Source organism: Lepidochelys olivacea (genome assembly GCF_965140295.1).
Source record: "Lepidochelys olivacea isolate rLepOli2 genome assembly, chromosome: 4".
In the NCBI taxonomy this organism is placed as follows: Eukaryota; Metazoa; Chordata; order Testudines; family Cheloniidae; genus Lepidochelys; species Lepidochelys olivacea.
Window position 1 is genome coordinate 102,188,612 of NC_140414.1, and position 19,407 is coordinate 102,208,018.

General features: G+C 38.0%; 1 protein-coding gene across 3 annotated transcripts in view; it reads left to right on the forward strand.

Annotated features, from left to right (window-relative positions):
• ATP8A1 (ATPase phospholipid transporting 8A1) overlaps positions 1–19,407 on the forward strand; it is a 245,376-nt gene that overhangs the window by 67,227 nt on the left and 158,742 nt on the right. For all 3 annotated transcript variants that reach the window (XM_084625418.1, XM_084625417.1, XM_084625419.1), the window contains exons 9-14: positions 1,027–1,154; positions 9,596–9,707; positions 10,654–10,819; positions 14,287–14,414; positions 16,694–16,771; positions 18,351–18,439. In XM_084625418.1, the coding sequence (XP_084481544.1) occupies positions 1,027–1,154; positions 9,596–9,707; positions 10,654–10,819; positions 14,287–14,414; positions 16,694–16,771; positions 18,351–18,439 (701 nt within the window). The remainder of the gene's footprint in view (positions 1–1,026; positions 1,155–9,595; positions 9,708–10,653; positions 10,820–14,286; positions 14,415–16,693; positions 16,772–18,350; positions 18,440–19,407) is intronic.

Sequence of the window (19,407 nt, forward strand, 5' to 3'; positions counted from 1 at the left end):
GAACATACTCAGTTCCCCAGTCTTTGTTCATATGACTTGCATTCCATCCCTTTGATCATCTATGTCACCTCTGGATCCCTTTTGGTTAATCTACATTGTTTCTATACATTGGTGACCAAAATTAGACACAGTAATCCAGCCAAGGCCTAACCAGTGCTGAATAGAGCGGTAATGTCACCTCCTGTGACTTGCATGCTATGCCTCTGTTAATGCAACCTAAAATAGCATTTGCTTTTTTTGCAACAACATTGCATTGCTGACCCATGCTGAGGTTGTGATCCACCACAACTCCCAGATCCTTCTCAGCAGTGCTGCTGCCATGCCAGTTATCCCCCATTCTGTATTTATACATTTGGGTTTTCTTCCCTAAGTATAGCACCTTACCTTTGTCTTCATGGAATTTCATTAGCTTCATAGTCTGTTGTGTATATATGTAGAAAAGCTTCCTAAATATAAAGGTATCAATCAAATTTTCAGTGTATACTGTACATATATTACTTCATTCTAGAAACTAATGCCATGGTGATGAATTTTAAACAATTTATATTATGTATTCCAAGCTGTAGAGCCAGACTGTGACTTCTTAAGCCTTGTCTTGCTTTTTTTGGAGAGGGAAAGCATGGTGAAGGAGGGCTGCACATGAGTGACAGCCTGACTACCCCAGAATTTCTCTTAAGAGTCAGAAAGAGAACATGATGCAGATCTATCAGCCTTTTGAAGGATGCGGAAAGCATTCTCCTCCATACTGGGGCACCTCCGCTGCCTGGTGTGGATGGATGTTTGTTTGGGGTTATGACTCTATCTTTCATCCAGATCTCTTTCAAGAGGATAGTGCTACCATAATTACTGGCAAAGAGCTGTGCCTGTGCTCTCTGATACCATTCTGCTGAGCTCCCTTCCCCTGTTGTGCAATGTGTGCAATGCTAGACAATCTATTGTATAATATATAGGTTAACTTATTATTTTATATTTTGTTTGTTGTAAATTACTTTTATAATATAGTGTTACAACAAACTTTGTTTACAGGGTTTGCCATTGACATCGGATATAAAAGACATTGACAGTTTGATGATACTTTTGGGGAGAATTGAATGTGAAAGCCCAAATCGACATCTGTATGATTTTGTTGGAAATATCAGACTAGATGGGCATGGGTATGTAAACATCTGAGTAAAACATTTCAATATATTTTAAAACCTATTGTTAAATCTCTTGAATTGTGGTACAAATAGCTGAGTCCTTCCTCTGCTAACATAAAGAAAAGGAGTACTTGTGGCACCTTAGAGACTAACCAATTTATTTGAGCATAAGCTCATGAAAGCTTATGCTCTAATACATTTGTTAGTCTCTAAGGTGCCACAAGTACTCCTTTTCTTTTTGAAAATACAGACTAACACAGCTGTTACTCTGAAATCAGCTAGCATAGTTTCCTTTTCAACTGAGATTCTAATGTAAAAGGTTATATTTGTGATACCAGGAACTTTAGGTCACATAGTAAGCAACTTTCAGATGCTAATAATATAAATATAAAGCAATGCTAATTATAAATTCATTCAAAAGATGATTTTTGAAATCTATCTTAATCACGCATCCTGCTAATCTCTTCCATTCCCTCATGCTTTAGCTGGGGAGTCTTTATTCTACAAGTTGGATGTAAAAAGGTCTCTTGGCTTGTGTCTGGAATGGACCAAATCCTTTAGTATGTACATATACATTTTTGTTTAATTTGACAAGAATACATTAAGTCAAATTGTGTTCAAGAGAACTGTCTGAATGTCTGCCTGATTTTCCATTGTTACTCATCAGGTATTTATCTAAAGATAGACAGCCTAAGTGTGGTTTCAATACCCAGATTTGCAGCGTAGCTTCATGGGAGTTCTCAAGATACCTGATGCTTACAGAACGTTGAATAGAGTCTGTTGTGGTGTAAAAACAAGTTTGGCTTATTAATGTGACAAAATGAACCTCTATGTTCAGAGTAGCCCAGTTCTGTATCCCCCAAGTCTTATTTTATAGGCTCTCTCTATTTCTGTAGTTGAAAGTTGGAGAGGTATTTTATTGCTCTGTATACAATATTTTTCCTGTTTACATTTAGTGATAATATGTGTTTTGTTTAAGAACTTCGGTTTGGTGGTTGGTTTTTATTTTTGTTTTGTTTTTTTGATCCTGTAATCAATTTTTAGCAATTTTTTGTTTATATATCATTTTTATTTACTAATTTCTTACAGATGCATTCCTGGAGTTTTCAGTTGCAAGAGTGTGGATCTGTTATAATTCTACTATACTTGTCATTAAAGAAGAGCAAAACACTTACCTAGAATTCTTCTCTGAAGGTAATAATTATAATGGATCCACACGTCCATCCTCTTTCCTGTTAGGAAAAAAGTGTATTTTTGTTCTAAATTTCATTGAATTTTTTTAATTTGGTTTAAAAAGAATGTTGAAAGTGCTACTGGCTGTTATGCCTCAACAGCATGTAGGAGCATGCCATCTGCTGGTAAAGCGATATAATATTTCAGAAATTTAATTTTGGAGTTTTTGGAACAAGCTTTTTGTGCAAAAGGATAGTCCCAAAAGTGTGGCTCTAGTGTAATATGTACCTTCAGAGAACAAGAATTAAAGGTAAACAGTTTTTTTTTTCTGGATCCTGTCCTCTTCCCCACTGTAAGAAATTTGCATTGTACTTCTTCCTGCAAATACTAGAAGTAGGTCAGACTTGTCCACCAGCTTTAAGGCTTTGGTCAGGCCCCTTTTGCTTTTGTGCCAGATTCTGTGCCTCTGATAGGGTAACCAGAGTGACAGTTTGGTGTTCCCACATTATCAATTACAATCCTACCTTTTTAAAGCTGATTTGGGGGCATCAGTTATCAAAATGTTTCTCCCCATTTTCTCCTCTCCTTTAAAAAACAGAAATTTAAGGGACTCTAGTCCCTGAATAAAATCTCCGACTGGGCTCCTTCTTTCTGTTTGTTCTCCCACTGTGGTAAAGCAAGCCAAAGAGGGCAAAGGCAACAGCTAAGAGGTGCTCCAACTGACAAGGAAATCCTCTCAGTAGCCTCTGAAGTTGAGCTCCACCACAATCACTCCACTCTTTGGACCCTTAATATGCCTCAGGATGGGTCTCAAAGTCTGATGGCTTGTTGAGACCTCTGAATCCTCTTTTAACCAGCAATATTCCAATGAAGACACTTCCACAAGTCAGCCCTCTTCAGTTGTTGGGATTTGGCAAAATACTGCATCAATCAAAAATTTGTCAGGGGTAAGTCAAAACTGTCCTCAGGCCAGTCTATAAAGGGAGATGCACCCCAGATTCTAAAAAGAGGGTGTTTGAATCACTTAGAAGGTACATGGCATATTTTCTCCCTTCCTTTCTTCCCAATCATAAGATCTGGACTCTCTGGGGATGCTTCCTTACATTTTCCCTCTAAACTTATGTATCAGATGATATGATGTGCCATTACCTCGTGGGGTAAAACCCAAAAGAGAACAACAGAAAAGAGGCCAGTGACCTGACTTGGGACCCAGCAAAAAAGGCAAAAGAAGGTAAAAAGCACTGCAGATCTTTTTCAACTTCCATGAGCTTTGGCTCTTCTCTCAAAGAAGTGGGGGAGCTCTTGGCTTTGGGTCAAGAATACTCCAAGCTAGCTTTAGGAGGAAACCCACTAGCATCTCCTGCAAAGTTCTTCACCCAGACATATTTGAAACCATGATGAGTAAGAGGGTGGCCACCATTAAAATCTGGCCAGAGAAATAGGATGAGGAGATTAAAATTACAAGCAAATACCTATTATCCAAAACTAAAACAACTTTACCATCCCTCTTCATCTCTCCTTTGATGAGCATTAGTTAGGAATACGAAATGCTTGATAAGGAAGAAGTGTTGGTCACTAAGCCCCGAAATTCTACAGGATCTTAGAACCCAAAGGTTCATCCTTCATCCTCCCAAGTATCAATGCAGTAGTTTCAACCCTGGCAAAGAGGCAGGTTGATGGGAATGGATTTCATCTTAAATAATCCTCTAGACAGGAAGGTAGAAGCTCCAGTTAGAAGTGACTTCAAAGCTTCTTCAGCAGCCTTCCAGCCCACTGGAAACAATGTGCTTTGCTAGAGCCACTGTGTCCTGTTGAAGAGACCTAAAAAATCTAACCCCCCAGAAACAGGACAAATGATATACAGTACTTAAGAAAATATCCTTAGCTACTACAATTACAATGAATGAATTCATGGACCCCATGAGGCTGCCAGTGAAATGTCTGGCTACTAACTTAGTGATCAGACCCCAACTCTGGCTTAAGACCTCAACAATTGTTAACTATTCAAAGCAACTCCTTTGTGGCTCAAAATGTTTGTGTTCAAGGTGACGCTTGGCGAAATAGTATTTAACACATACAAATCAAAGAGTTTGCTCTTAAGTCCAGTTCAAGAACAATAACAAGACATCTTACAAAGGCAGAAGTTCCCTTCATTCATATGCAGAATAAAAGTATGAGAGAGAGAGAGAGAGAGAGAGAGAGAGAGAGAGAGAGAGAAGGGACTCCTGTTATTCTATAGTTAAAACCAGGGTCTGAAACAATTGAGGAAAACTCAGCTCAGGGAATGACTCCAAATCTGTCTTCCAGTTCAAACAGTATGATTGCAAAGAATCTGCCTCTGTCCAGAAATAGATCTAAGAGGCAGGATATCCCACTTCTCAATGTATTTCATTCAGGTAAGTACAAAAGAAAATGTAGCACAGATGTCCTCTGGAGTTCTAGGCTCCTCCACATCCTTTTTTTATACTCTCTTCAATGTTGAGAGATTATGAGAAACATAAAATCATCCTGATGGAGATCTTGCACCTCCTACATCTAAAAGCAATAGAATCTGTTTATAGAAGATGATTAGGATTCTGTTCCATATTATTCATAGTAACAAAAAGATGAGGAAGAGTCCATATAGTCATAAACCTCTTAAGGCTGAACTGATTAATGAAGAAGACAGGATTCAGGTTAGAGACTTTAACTTCTGTCACAGCATTCAGTCTCTTCAGCAGCTCTGCTAACATTGGTAGATCTGGCAGAAACTTCTCTTCATATTCCAGTCAAGCCCTTAATTTTTGTGAAGGTATTGTTAGTGGAAATAGGTTGGCTTTGTTGCAAGGATAGGTTCCTGGGTTATTGGTTCTGTTGTGTGGTGTGTGGTTGCTGGTGAGTATTTGCTTCAGGTTGGGGGGCTGTCTGTAAGGAAGGACTGGCCTGTCTCCCAAGATCTGTGAGAGTGATTGGTCGTCCTTCAGGATAGCTCTCATCCCCTAATGCCCCTGCTCTACTTGCGCTACATTGATGACATCTTCATCATCTGGACCCATGGAAAAGAAGCTCTTGAGGAATTCCACCAGGATTTCAACTATTTCCATCCCATCATCAACCTCAGCCTGGACCAGTCCACACAAGAGATCCACTTGCTGGACACTACGGTGCTAATAAGTGATGGTCACATAAAGACCACCCTATACCAGAGACCTAGTGACTGCTATGCCTACCTACATGCCTCCAGCTTTCATCCAGACCACACCACATGATCCATTGTCTACAGCCAAGCTCTATGATACAACCGCATTTGTTCCAACCCTTCAGACAGAGACAAACGCCTACAAGATCTCTATCAAGCATTCTTACAACTACAGTACCCACCTGCTGAAGTGAAGAAACAGATTGACAGAGCCAGAAGAGTACCCAGAAGTCACCTACTACAGGACAGGCCTAACAAAGAAAATAACAGAACGCCACTAGCCATCACCTTCAGCCCCCAACTAAAACCTCTCCAACGCATCATCAAGGATCTAAAACCTATCCTGAAGGACGAGCCATCACTCTCACAGATCTTGGGAGACAGGCCAGTCCTTGCTTACAGACAGCCACCCAACCTGAAGCAAATACTTACCAGCAACCACACAACAGAACCACTAACCCAGGAATCTATCCTTGCAACAAAGCCCATTGCCAACTGTGTCCACATATCTATTCAGGAGACACCATCACATCACATCAGCCACACTATCAGAGGCTCATTCACATGCACATCTACCAATGTGATATATGCCATCATGTGCCAGCAATGCCCCTCTGCCATGTACATTGGTCAAACTGGACAGTCTCTACGTAAAAGAATAAATGGACACAAATCAGATGTCAAGAATTATAATATTCATAAACCAGTCAGAGAACACTTCAATCTGTTTGTTCACTCGATTACAGACCTAAAGGTGGCAATTCTTCAACAAAAAACTTCAAAAACAGACTCCAATGAGAGACTGTTGAATTGGAATTAATTTGCAAACTGGATACAGTTAACTTAGGCTTGAATAAAGACTGGGAGTGGATGGGTCATTACACAAAGTAAAACTATTTCCCCATCTTTATCCCCCCCACTGTTCCTCAGACTTTCTTGTCAACTGCTGGAAATGGCCCACCTTGATTATCACTACAAAAGGTTCCCGCCCCCCCACCCCCGCTCTCCTTCTGGTAATAGCTCACCTTACCTGATCACTCTCGTTACAGTGTGTATGGTAACACCCATTGTTTCATGTTCTCTGTGTATATAAATCTCCCGACTGTATTTTCCACTGAATGCATCTGAAGAAGTGAGCTGTAGCTCACGAAAGCTTATGCTCAAATAAATCTGTAAGTCTCTAAGGTGCCACAAGTACTCCTTTTCTTTTTGCAGATACAGACTAACACGGCTGCTACTCTGAAACCTGTCAGATATTTCTGATGATGCAAAGTGAAATGATGCAAGGGAAACTGAAGATACAATCCAGAATGATTTGATTCCTCATTTGGTGGCAGTAGGAATCTCGTGGTGGAAAAAAAATCCTCCTTTTGTAGTCCGGACCCCAAAATCGTGAACATAGATACCGTCCTCTAAGGATGCAGGAAACATTTGGACTGCCACAATGTAAAGGGAATGGAATCAAAGAGGCTGCATAGCATGAACTTTCTAGAAATGAGAGCAGTAAGGTTGGATCTTCAGGACTTCCTAGATCACCTGAGAATGGAGCATGTCCTGGTTGAATTAGATGTGATGACTATGGCATATATAAATCAACATGGGTTCTCCTCTAAAGAAATAGATATTCTCTTAGCCTCATTCAGGTCTTTCACACTATGGTTGTATGCAACTGTTTGGACACAATTCTTCTATTGCTGTCAGAATAGAAAGATCACCTAGGAAAATGGGCATTACAGGATTCTTTTTAAAGGATGGGCTAGATTTACCACCATCATAGCTCATATTTCTGCAGTGAACAGTATTATACACACAGGCTTATCCAAGTCTCTGGTAGAGCAGTTATAGCACTGAGGTTGCCTAGGGCAGGCTGCTCATCCAAATCAATAGTTAGGTATATATTTCTTCTCTTGGATCTGCCTGCAGTGCTACGAGATCTCATGCCCCATCCATTTGAACGTACGATATATAATTTCATGTAGTTCCTTTGCATAAAGACATACTTCCTGCTGGTAATGATGCTGGGAAGAAAAGTCTCCAAAATTTCTGCTCTTGAAAAGTATGAGTCTAACTGTATCTTCCATGAGGATAGGGTCCGCAAGATCTCAACATTTGAAAGACAAAGCATGGCACATGCTAGGTATGAGAAGAGCAGTTAAATTTTATGTCAGTTCAAGAAAAAAATGTCCTCATTCCCTTTCTTTCAACCAAGTGTCTGGGCTTGAAAGTATCCAAATGCTCCAAAGCTATGTGGAAGAAGAACTATATCACTGATTTTTTTAATCAAGGGGGAAAAAGGTTCCAGAAGGGATCAGAAAACATGCTCCACAACAATCTCCTAGGCAGAAAATTTGTTAGTGACTACAAAGCTGCCCCTTGCTCATTTATAAACACTATTTTAAGAAGCACTACAGCTTGACCATCATTTCCTAGAAGAAATATTCTTTAGCATGAAGATGCTCCAAGTGGAGGTTCCAAAATAATTTACTGTTATTACCCTTAATTTTAGGGAAAGGAGTACATGCTTCTCTCTGTCTTACTTCTCTTTCCTTCCTTACTAATTTTTCCTTACTTGCTGTCTCTCTGTATCTCAAACATTTCAGACTGGGGAAGAGGAGAGGTCAGGATCCACAATGGAAAATTTGTTACTTGCTGATTCCCTTACTGAGGTTGACCTCCTTCTCAGTCTTCCCCAACCCATATAAATTATTGGAGTATCTGTACAATAGTTTTCACAGGGTCAATGTATCATATATAAACCAGAGTACTAAGGCATTGTCATTAACAAGTTTATTTATACTCTACTACTAATTTACTGATTCCATACGGCTGTGGAGGTACTCATCTGAAGTTAGGGGGCCACCTCATTGCCAAGTCTGAATTGCATCTAGCATTTGCAAAAAGGAATGGTGAAGAGATTGGGGAAGATATTAGTCCCATAAAAAAAATAATCAGGTAACAAATTTTCTGTTTTACTAGGAGCCTGAGCTATGGCATATGTCATATCAGACATCTAAATCAGCAGTTCTCAACCTGGGGCCTTCTGGAGAGTAGTGAGTAGGTTTCAGGGGGTCGCCAAGCAGGGCTGGCATTAGACTCACTGGGGCCCAAGGCAGAAAGCCAACCAGAAGAGCTAAAGCCCAGGGCACCGAGCCCCACCACCTGGGGCTGAAGCTGAAGCCTTAGCAACTTAGCTTTGCAGGGTCCCCTGTGGTGTTGGGCACTGGCAGTTGCCCTGCTTGCTACCCTCTGACACCGACCCTGGCTTTTATATGCAGAAAAACAGTTGTTGTAGCACAGAGGGGCCATGGAGTTTTTGTAGCATGTTGGAGTGCCTCAGAAAGAAAAAGGTTGAGAACCCCAAACTAAATCCAAATGGTCTCAAATATAAATTAGCAAAAATCTGTATATTTCTAATGTACAAAGTGCTGCTTTATGAAGAATGCTATTGAGCTGAAGTACATACTTTAACTGATACAGATAATGTCAGCTTGTTTTGCCATCCCTAAGTAAAGAACATACAAAAATTTTTAAAAATCAGGTTACTTTACATTTTTAACAGGATCATGTGTGTAAGTGTTTGTTTTTTTTGATATGCTGTTGGTGGAATGGCCTAAAATGGGATAGTTCAAAGAAAATTATTGGACTCATTTAAGAATTAATTTGTAAAATGAAATTCTTAAGAGAGGATGAATTTCAGTTTACAAATACACGACTCTTTCTCTGAAGATATTCCTCATGATATTATACAAAATAAAGAAAAAATTATAATAAGTGTTACTTTCAAAATGCCCATTTAATAGTCCTGTATTTAGTGACAGAGCCAATATTTTAAGAAATGATGAGTGATTTTGTGAATCCCTAAGTTTTGCAGTGCTCAACCTCAGATGCTTAACAGAGGTCTGATTTTATTCAGTTAGTGTTGCACACCTGCCCTTTGAAAATTAGGCTGCTTTAATGTGTTTCAAGGGAGGCACTGAAAATGACTAGTTTCTTTTGAAAATTTAGCTCCATACATTGTGATGACTACTGGCTGCCGGTTACTTTTATTCCTCGTAAAGTGGTGAGTTATTTTATACTGATAAAATATAAAATTGCTTCCTTCCAGTACCGTTCCACTGGGACCTGACCAAATTCTTCTACGAGGAGCTCAACTAAGAAATACCCAGTGGGTTCATGGAATAGTTGTCTATACTGGACATGATACAAAACTCATGCAGGTTTGTCATTTAAATGTGGATATTTCATAAATGCTCTGTTTTGTTAGGTTTTGATACCATTATTGTTACACAAAAGCCATCTTTACTCTTTGTCTTTAAAAATGTTTTAAGTTAAAGAGACCCGAAGATCTGTCTATTTTACTGTTGGCTTCAAGGTAATAGTTAAAATATAGTCTATTTGTAGCAAAGCTGCTTTTTTTGTGAGTTAGATTGAATAAAATCAAGATATATTTCTTTTGTTGGTTACATAGAATGTTACCGAGCATTTATCCTTGGAAAATTGTTTTTTTTCAGTTGCAGGCATGTCCTTATTCTTTTTAAATGTATATTTAAAATGGCATTTTTTATCAATCTGGATCACTGTAGTTTGCCTGATAACCTTTGTATGATTTTATGACTGCTTTCTAAACTGTCTTATTGCATGCCTTCCTCACAGCATAGAAGGAAGAATACTTTTATGAAGACAGTGTGATATTAATTCATTTGTAAGTTATGGGGAGGGAGTAGGGGGAAATGTCAAACCCCCCAAATATCATGAGGGTTTTTTTCTGGTATTATTTTGACTATCACAACTGATCTGTAGTTGTCAAAATAAATGAATGCATTCGGTTTAGTGATGCATTAACATTTATTCATTTTCCAATTTGCAAAGTTCAGTCATTTGAAATGGATTTCTCCACCCTTAGTGTTTGTAAGCAAGTTTCTTCTGTACTGAGCTGATTTTTTTGTAACGTTACATTTTACTAATAGCTGCTATTACAATTGTTCTCTAAGATCAGATACAATGCTAAGGATACATATTATGCAATTTATGCCAATATTATGCAGTATATCTCTTCAGAGAAATGTGTAGAAAAAGACACAACAAGATAGTTTGAAAATATTGGAGAACTACACATGTACCTCATTTTCTACTTATTTTTTGCAATTTTCTTGTGTTTCACAGAATTCAACAAGCCCGCCTCTTAAACTATCCAATGTGGAACGAATTACAAATATTCAGATCTTGATTTTGTTCTGCATTCTTATTGCCATGTCTTTAATCTGTTCTATTGGCTCAGCTATATGGAATCGAAGGCATGGCCAAAGGGACTGGTATCTCAATCTAAACTGTAAGCACTAAAATAATTGTATTAAATATTTTGTTGTCCAGATGATACTTGCATAAGTTCCATAATTGAAAAATAGGACAGTAAAACATTCATCTTGATTTTATAACATTATCCATCTTTATTTACTGTGTATATTGACTATAGATATATCAAAGCTGGTGTAAAGTGTTTCCTGGCTATTTGAGCCTCTTGCTAAGTTAATGAATGGTGAATTCACCCCAGGAAGGGAGGCTGGTATTTTTGCCTCTACCATCTTTCAAGGGTCTGTTAAGGAGCAACTTGAAATCTTCTCTGCCCCCTCTCCCCCATGCTGACCTCTTTCTGACTCTTAACATATACTTTTCTTCCCCCAGTAAGTAAAGTTGTGGCTTTATGCTACATCATACCCTTCCATATGAGGGGCTGATTGTATCTCAGCTTTCAGTTTGTCTCAGTCACATAAGGATGGTCTTTTAACAGGCTGCTGTTGAAGGAGAGAAGAAAGAAATAGGTCTATAGGAAGCCCTATGACACATTTTAGTGGACAGCTGGCCTAGCAACATGCATGACGTACTGACAGCCTTTGAGCCTTCAATTCCATGAGCAATGAGTCAGCATAGCTGATGTAAACAAGGGAACTAGATCTAAAGGAAGCCTTTGTGATGCAGCAGATGCTCAATCATATGTGCTCCAGACTCTCCTTTAGTAGGCATCTAGCATGACTGACCCCAGCAAGGAAACCAGGGCAGCAAGACTTCAATTCATCGTAGCGAGTTGACACCCTCTTCTTCCTCCTCTTCCTTTGAAGCACCTGACTTTGAATCCAAAGTCCTTGGATCTGAAGTCAAAGTATAGCACTTAAGATTTGTCTTTGCCAATAAAGAAATTACTGGATCGTAAATTGAAGCCAAGCTTTTAAGTTTTGACATAAGTCACCAAGAAGCCATTCATTCATGTTTAGGATGAGTTTGGGTTTTACAGTTACCTTGATTTCCTTCTCCATTGTATTGAAGAAGAAGAGAACAAACTGCTCAGAATGTTTTTAAGCTGAGATGTACATAAGCAGTTCTCCAAATCCAGGAACTCGTGCCTCCATATTACAGAAAGTGATCTGGGTTCAGGCAGCCCTTGTTCTGATCAATAAAAATGTTGGTTTTAAGCAAGTTATGTTTTAAGCAAGCAAGCATTGAGCCAATGTTCAAAGGCCTGTGACCAATATAGTCTCATGCATTCCCCAGTATGGATGTTTGTGACAGAGCTGGTTAAAACAGCCCTTCCATTGGCTCCAAAGACAAGTTACGAGATGAGTATATCTAGAGGATCCATGAATCATGATTTTGGAACTCAAATCTGTGAATCTTATTCACTCATAAAACATCCTGGAAAGATGAATAGGATCTTCTTCCTTTTTGGTTGCTGTTACTTTCTGGCTCTGAGTTTCCTGATTCAGGACTACTACTTTGGCTGTCTGGAGCTATAGTATGCTTGAATGGTCAGCTTTGTATAGGCTGGAACATGCAGCTCCAAAGTGCCACATGACCCTGATTATGTAAAAAGTGATTTTTGCAAAGAATGCATATTAGAACTGAAATTAGAATCCAGATTCCATCTCTAAAACACCCCAGAATATCTAGCTTATTAATGGAATATTCTCTTGAGAGCTTTCCAGGAATTGAGAAGGAGGAAGAACAGAGAAACAAGAACAGATTATGGTATCTATGCCATCACCTCATACTTCTTTGTGTTCTTCTGCTTGCTGCTTCTTCCTCTACTTCTGTGGATTCTGTGAATTTTCAGGACATGGCAACTGTACTGCAACAGAACTGGTTAAGAAGAGTTGCTCTTTGTTTCTGAAGAGGTTTGAGCTGTTTTACATACATCTTGCCTCTGGCACAGTACTTGTATCAGCTGCTTCTGAGAAAGATGGAGATCTTAAAGTGTTATAAGGCTACACTGCACTATGAATTATGGGAGTGATTCCCCTGCTCATGTACACATACTCAAGGTAGCTCAATAAGAGTGCAAGTTTAAATAGTAGCATAGCCACAGTAGCGTGGGCAGTGGCAGCAGGGGCATGACTGAGCTGTGCCGAGTATGTACCAACCATTTTCAGGTTGGTTTGTGCTCTGCGCAGCGCAGCCATGTCTCTGTTGCCGCTGCCTGTGCTACTGCGGCTTCACTGCATCATCATCCTGTTAAAGACAGATTCATATTTTTTTTGGATTCAAAGAGACTGACCACTGCTGTGGAGCTCTGACATAGTGGTCAGCATGATTATAAATGGGTGAGTAAAAAGTGGTGTCCGGTATCGTAAAAACTCTTTTGGAAAATTTATTTCAAAAGTTCATTTTTAGTATTTGTCTAAATATAGCTAATCATTGGAACTGTTTAAAAGGGAAAAGTAGTGTAAAACTGTTAGTCAGTTAAGGCTGGTCTTCACTGCGGGGGGATCGATGTAGCGGGTCTAATGAAGATCCACTAAATTGACAGCAGAGTGCTCTCTGGTTGATCCTAGTACTCCAGCTCTCTGAGAAGAGTAAGGAAAGTAGACTGGAGAGCATCTCCTGTCAACGCAGCGCGCTGACGACACCGGGCTAAGTTGACCTAAGCTATGTCAACTCCAGTTACATTATTCACGTAGCTGGAGTAGCATAACTTAGGTCAACTGACCCCGTAGTGAAGACAAGCCCTTAGTTACATTTCACACTCTTGTTCTAGACTTTGTGTGCATTTATGGAAATAAGCAAATTATATTGTGGAAGAGGTTGGGCATGTTGATTTTTAATAATGTAAATAGATAATGAACTGCTGGTGGATGCAAGTCAAAGTTTGGACTTTGTATCCAGAAGTGTGTTTATGGAAGCCTATCCCAAACCTGTTTGATTTAGGAATCAACTCTGAAATGTCATGTAAACATGCTTCTTTGTGAGATTTTTGGTAAAATCATGCTTCTGTGCCTTCTGTAAAAACCATGAAGATATCTTATTTTATAGTATCTTGCTACTTTACCTTTAACTGCTGGAGGAGTGAGAATGTGTAGAGGAGGAATTAGGATGTGTTCTTTCCTCTCCCACAATTCTCACTTTTTAAAAAAAATTCTCAAATTTAGAAAGTTCATATTTAGAGTAAAGGTTCAGTTGGTTCTTACTTTATTCAAACTGGTTTGATCTTCCCTACAAAGCACATGCAAAAATGTAAGGTTATATCTAAAGAGCAAAAAATCAGGTAATCTGCTTTTTAAAAGTTGGAGAAAAATTATGTAAATTAAAACTGCATTTGATCACAACTAAACCCATATCTTCCAAGTAATTTACAGCCTTACAATATGGGTTAGGAAGGGGTATTACCATAGTAACATCTCAAAATACCTAAAGAACTTCTATCTGTATATTACAAAAGCCAACAAATGTGGCTGTGAAAATGTTATCTGTTGGTTGCCTAACCAAAACAGTGTTTAATTTTACAGGTGCTTTCTTTTATTTTAACAGATGGTGGAGCTAACAATTTTGGACTGAATTTCTTGACCTTTATCATTCTCTTCAATAATCTCATTCCAATCAGCTTGTTGGTTACATTAGAAGTCGTTAAATTTATCCAGGCATATTTCATAAATTGGGTAAATATGACATTTATTGTGGCTTACACTGATTTCTAAAACCAAATACTATCACTTGTTTGTGAATCATGATAGGCAGTTCATTTCTATAATAAAAATCTTTTTCTCTTAATTTTTCTTGTTGCATGTAAGTCCACATTTTAAAGCATGCAGTACTAATCACAGTATCATGGAAACCTGAAATACTTGATCATTTAGTACTTCCTTCCAAACTCAGGATTTTTTCCTGCATCACATTGTCCAGTGTTTTGTTCTTTCCAATTTTTAAATGTTCCAGGCAATAGGGCTTTGATTAGACCCCCCTTGAAAAACAATTCCATGGTCTAATAGATCTTTTTCATGAAGTTTTTCTAATATTCAGCCTGAATTTTCTCTCTCAATTTCAGTCACTTTCTTCTGATTATACATTCTGGTACCACCATAAATAAATTCTCTTCCTTCTGGTGCTTACCTCAAAATATGCATAGACCATTATGCCCCCTTTTAATAATCTCTCAGACAAGTTATAGGCTTTTGCTCTTTTGCTCTTATTTGTTTAAGTTCAGCCCTTGATTTTGTTTCTCTTCACTGACCTCCCTTTGGTTTGAGTCTTTTTGAAAATAAGGTGCCAGGAACTGAAAGAAAAATTCTAGCTGTGGGCACGCAAATTGCATGATCCTTTTCTTTAGTCAAATATGTAAAAATAAATATGTGTGAGAGAGAGATGTGATGTGTAAAATAAGTAAGTGTGTGTGTGTGTATGTATTTAATGTGTGTGCGCGGTTGAATATTTGAGATTTGTATGTAGATCAAAAAACAACAAACTTTTCTGTAATTTATCAACTACTATATTTCTGTTGGTTCATTTTATGTTAGTGCCAAAATGTTACAAGCATTGTGCAACAAAAAAGGAGGACAAAATGCAGTGGCTGCCTTGAATATCTTAAACTCTGAAAGACAAAAACTGACAGAGATTGGGGAAAGGGAATTAAAACATTTAAGCAAAATGGTTAAGGTGATGACCAGCACACACACAAGAAATCCAAACAGGTTACAATTTGGAAATTCCTAGTTAGGGCAGACTTAAGGTTGAGTCCACTGTGGTGACACCATGAGAGGGGGAAAAAAAGAGAGAGAGAGAATATGTGTCTTTAAAAATCAGTTGAGTCCAATATAAGACTACAAACATTAAAATGCCTTAAACATAACCATAAGGCTTTTGCACATAATCAGTACAGGACAATTAAGATGATTTAGAAGTCTTAACAGGGCATTTCCATATTTTAATGTGTTTTCAATATTTTTAAGTTTAAACTTAACTCTGATATTTTTTAGTTAATAATGTTTTGGGTTTTGTTTTTGTTTTAATAATTATAACATCCCTGTCATATATTTCACTCTAAGTTACTGATATGTACTCTCAATCTAAACTCCATTTCAATATTTTTTTTTCAGGGAATATTTTAGCTTTAGTACAATGTGTAAATGCCTTGCTGTGTTTATACATTCTAGATCTAAGAAATATAGTGGAAAAGTCGATACTCTAATATGGTTTTCTTTTTTTATTTTCAATGGTACCTGTTTTAGATATATTGATACAGTTACTGTCACATATACTGATCACTAAAATCATCTGAATAAAAACTGTCTCTAAAGTGTAGCATAAGTCATTAAATTAGTTTAAAAGCTGAAAACATATTTCTATTTCAGGAGACTCTTTGTGCTGACCTGATTGTCTCTGCAGGTTTTTCAGTTGAAATAGATGACATAAAAATAGTCGGGTTCAATACATTGGTCAGAGACTATATTTATAAGCTTGGAAGGATTAGATATTTATTATTAAATGTCAGTAAACTTCAATTTCACTGTATACATACTAGGTGACAAAAATATTTCCATCTATTATAATAATAATAATTAATTTATAGATAAGCAAAGTAAGAAAAATGCTGCATGAGAACTTATTAGGGTTTTATTTAGGGATTTGTATGTTTTGACATATGATGTTGACAATTTGCGAGTTAATGTTTATAAAGCTTTAACCTTTTGCGTCTTAACATCTTCTGTCATTAAATAAATATTGTCTATCTTCCCCATTGTTTAACACTCCCCAGAATTTTCCCCAATTGAGAATTTAAATCGATAAAAGTAGGGAAAATGCTTAAAAATAAACATTGATATCCATTAAAAAATTGAATTCTGTCACACCTATACATAAGTAACAACTGTAAAGAAGCTAAGTAATTTATCTTTTTAAAAGTATGGAAAACTAGCTTTTAACCACTTATATCTTTATTTAGGATATAGACATGCACTATGAACCTACAGACACTTCTTCCATGGCTCGTACATCCAATCTCAACGAAGAACTTGGCCAGGTAGACCAAATTGCTTCCTGTAACTTAATAGTGTGTGAAATGATTCACTCTACAACTTGTGAGCAATTGTTTTTACTTGAATTGAGAGTGGTCTTATTCTTTCATAAATGTTATCAGTCTTGATTTTTAATAGGTATGTTCTGAATAGTAATTATTTAAGCGTATATTAAATTATTAGGCATACAGTTTTTCGTATACATTTATATGTTCTTATTTAGACAAAGGAATTTTAGCTCCTGTTTTAAATATGCACATGTGTGTATCAAACACACACACGCACACGCGCATGCACACACACACAACTACATTACAAGAACATTATTAAGTTTGCTAATTCAAGTGCTCAAAAGTTAAAAAATGCCACGGTTTGTGCCAGTGCACCTTTAATTTAGTCCCCTGATACAATATGCATTATGCAGATGCATCCTACTGATACACCCTCATGGGAACCTTTGGATCCACCACACAGCCCTCTACTACTGAGCTAACAGAGCTACTGATAGGTTTAATAGATTGTAATCCATCCTCTGTGTGAACCAGAGATGTATGGCCCATTTTTCCAGTCAGTTTCACAGATATTGCTGACAGCAGAGTGGTGATGAGGCAGGAATCGTGGGTTCCATTCTAGGCTCTGGAGGGAAGTATTTCTAGAGGGCACAGACTTTTCTGACCATTTCCCCATCCCATGTGTCCCCTCTGTCACCCCAGCCCCCTTTTCTCTACACCACTGCTTCTCAGCCTCCCCACCCCACCTCCTCATCCAATCTCATTTACTGGCTCTCAGTCTTTCCCTTCCTCTATTTCTCTCCCTGCCTCCCAGTCTTCCCCACCCCTGGCTTCCAGCCCTAGTCTCTCCCCCTCAGCTTCATGTCCCAGTCTCTCTATCCAGCTAATGCAAGTCTCTCACCCCTGCAACTCCCGGTCCAAGTTTTCCTTTTCCACCTCCCCCAGCCTCTCATCCAAGTTTCTGCCCCTTCCCTAGCTCCTTATTCCAGTCCATTCCCACCTGTCTCTCTCTCCCCCAACAGATCTGTCTCTTGTCCCCTCTGCATTTGAATCAGGCAGCCTCCTCCTCCACATTGCAGGGACCCAGCAGGTGGTCACTGAGACACAGGAGAGATTGGTCTGGCTTTTCTCACATATTTTTAATTCATGCTTTGGGATTAGAACGACTCTTTCCTCATAAGCATATTAGTACAATAAGTTTAAAATTTATTTGGAAGCACTGGTCCCTGTCAGACACAGGATATTATACTAGCTGCGCCATTGATCTCACGTAGTAGTGGAATTTCTGCAATCTATGGAGCATAGAACTGTGAAGTATACCTCCATGTGTTGAATCAAGCCCAATCTGTACATCCATCTTAATGTCTTATCTTTTGCAGATATGAAATTTTAGGTATCAAGAATGTATTCATAAGAGTTTATGTTCTAAGCTAAATATTTTTATAATCAATAAACTGAGTGAAGTAGTTCATTGCAGAAGTGGCTAAAAGTGTTTAGTATGTTAACAGCTATGAATGACTAAATATAGAAATATGTATTGAGTGTAATGTAATGAGTTTTAAAATTCATTTAGGTCAAATACATATTTTCTGACAAAACTGGTACCCTGACTTGCAATGTCATGCAATTTAAGAAGTGCACCATTGCAGGAGTTGCTTATGGGTAAGTGTTTGGGTTTTTTTTATATCAACTTAAAGTTGCTTATTTTTCTTTAATTTCTTCCTGGCACTTGATGTAGTTAAGAAGACCTTTTTCTTGTGGCTATGAAAAGAGTTGTTGGTTATGAGGCTGACATTCTTTATCCATTCACTACATAAAAGAGAGTACCTTTTCTCACAAACCGAAGTTAAGATAAAATTTTAAAAGACTGAAGGTTAATTGTTACAGTTACATATTTCAGCACATTAGCTGTTTCTATATGTTAGTCTTATTAATACCTTCATTGGTGAGTTTTTACTTACAGCTACAGAAAATGACAATGTTTTGGCACACATTTTATATTTCACACAGACATGTGCTCCTGTGCGTGCACACTTGTGTAAATGAACAGTTCAGTATGATTACACTGAATGAACAAGAATTTGAACAGCTTTTTGGTGTTAGGTTTTGATTTTACATGAGTCCAAAGATATGTGTGTGTTTGTTTTAACATAGGTTTGTTATGTGGGTTAAACAAATTCAATGTTTCATTATTTTAAAATTTATTTTTACAGCTTATTGTAATTAATACCTTCAACAGTAAATGTTTGCCTACTGAAATGATCTTTTCCTTTTATGCTTGAACAATGTGCCTTTTTTGGTAGAATTGCTTTTGCACCCTGATCTGGTGGGAATGACATAGGTACTGGAACTAGGGGTACTGGATTGCAGCAGCACCCCCGGTTTCAAGTGGTTTCCATCTTACACAGGGTTTACAGTTTTGTTCAATGGCTTTTAGCACCCCCACCATAAAAATTGTTCCAGCACCTATGGGGAATGACCTCTTGTTGGTTGGTTGCTTGGTTTTGGTTTTTGGTGGTAACTGGGGGATGGGAACTCAGACTTTGCAAAGAGACAGAATAACAAAATAGCAGCTCAGTTTTTGGATGACCAACTTAGTCAGCTAATGTCAAGTACCTAGGTATTCAGGA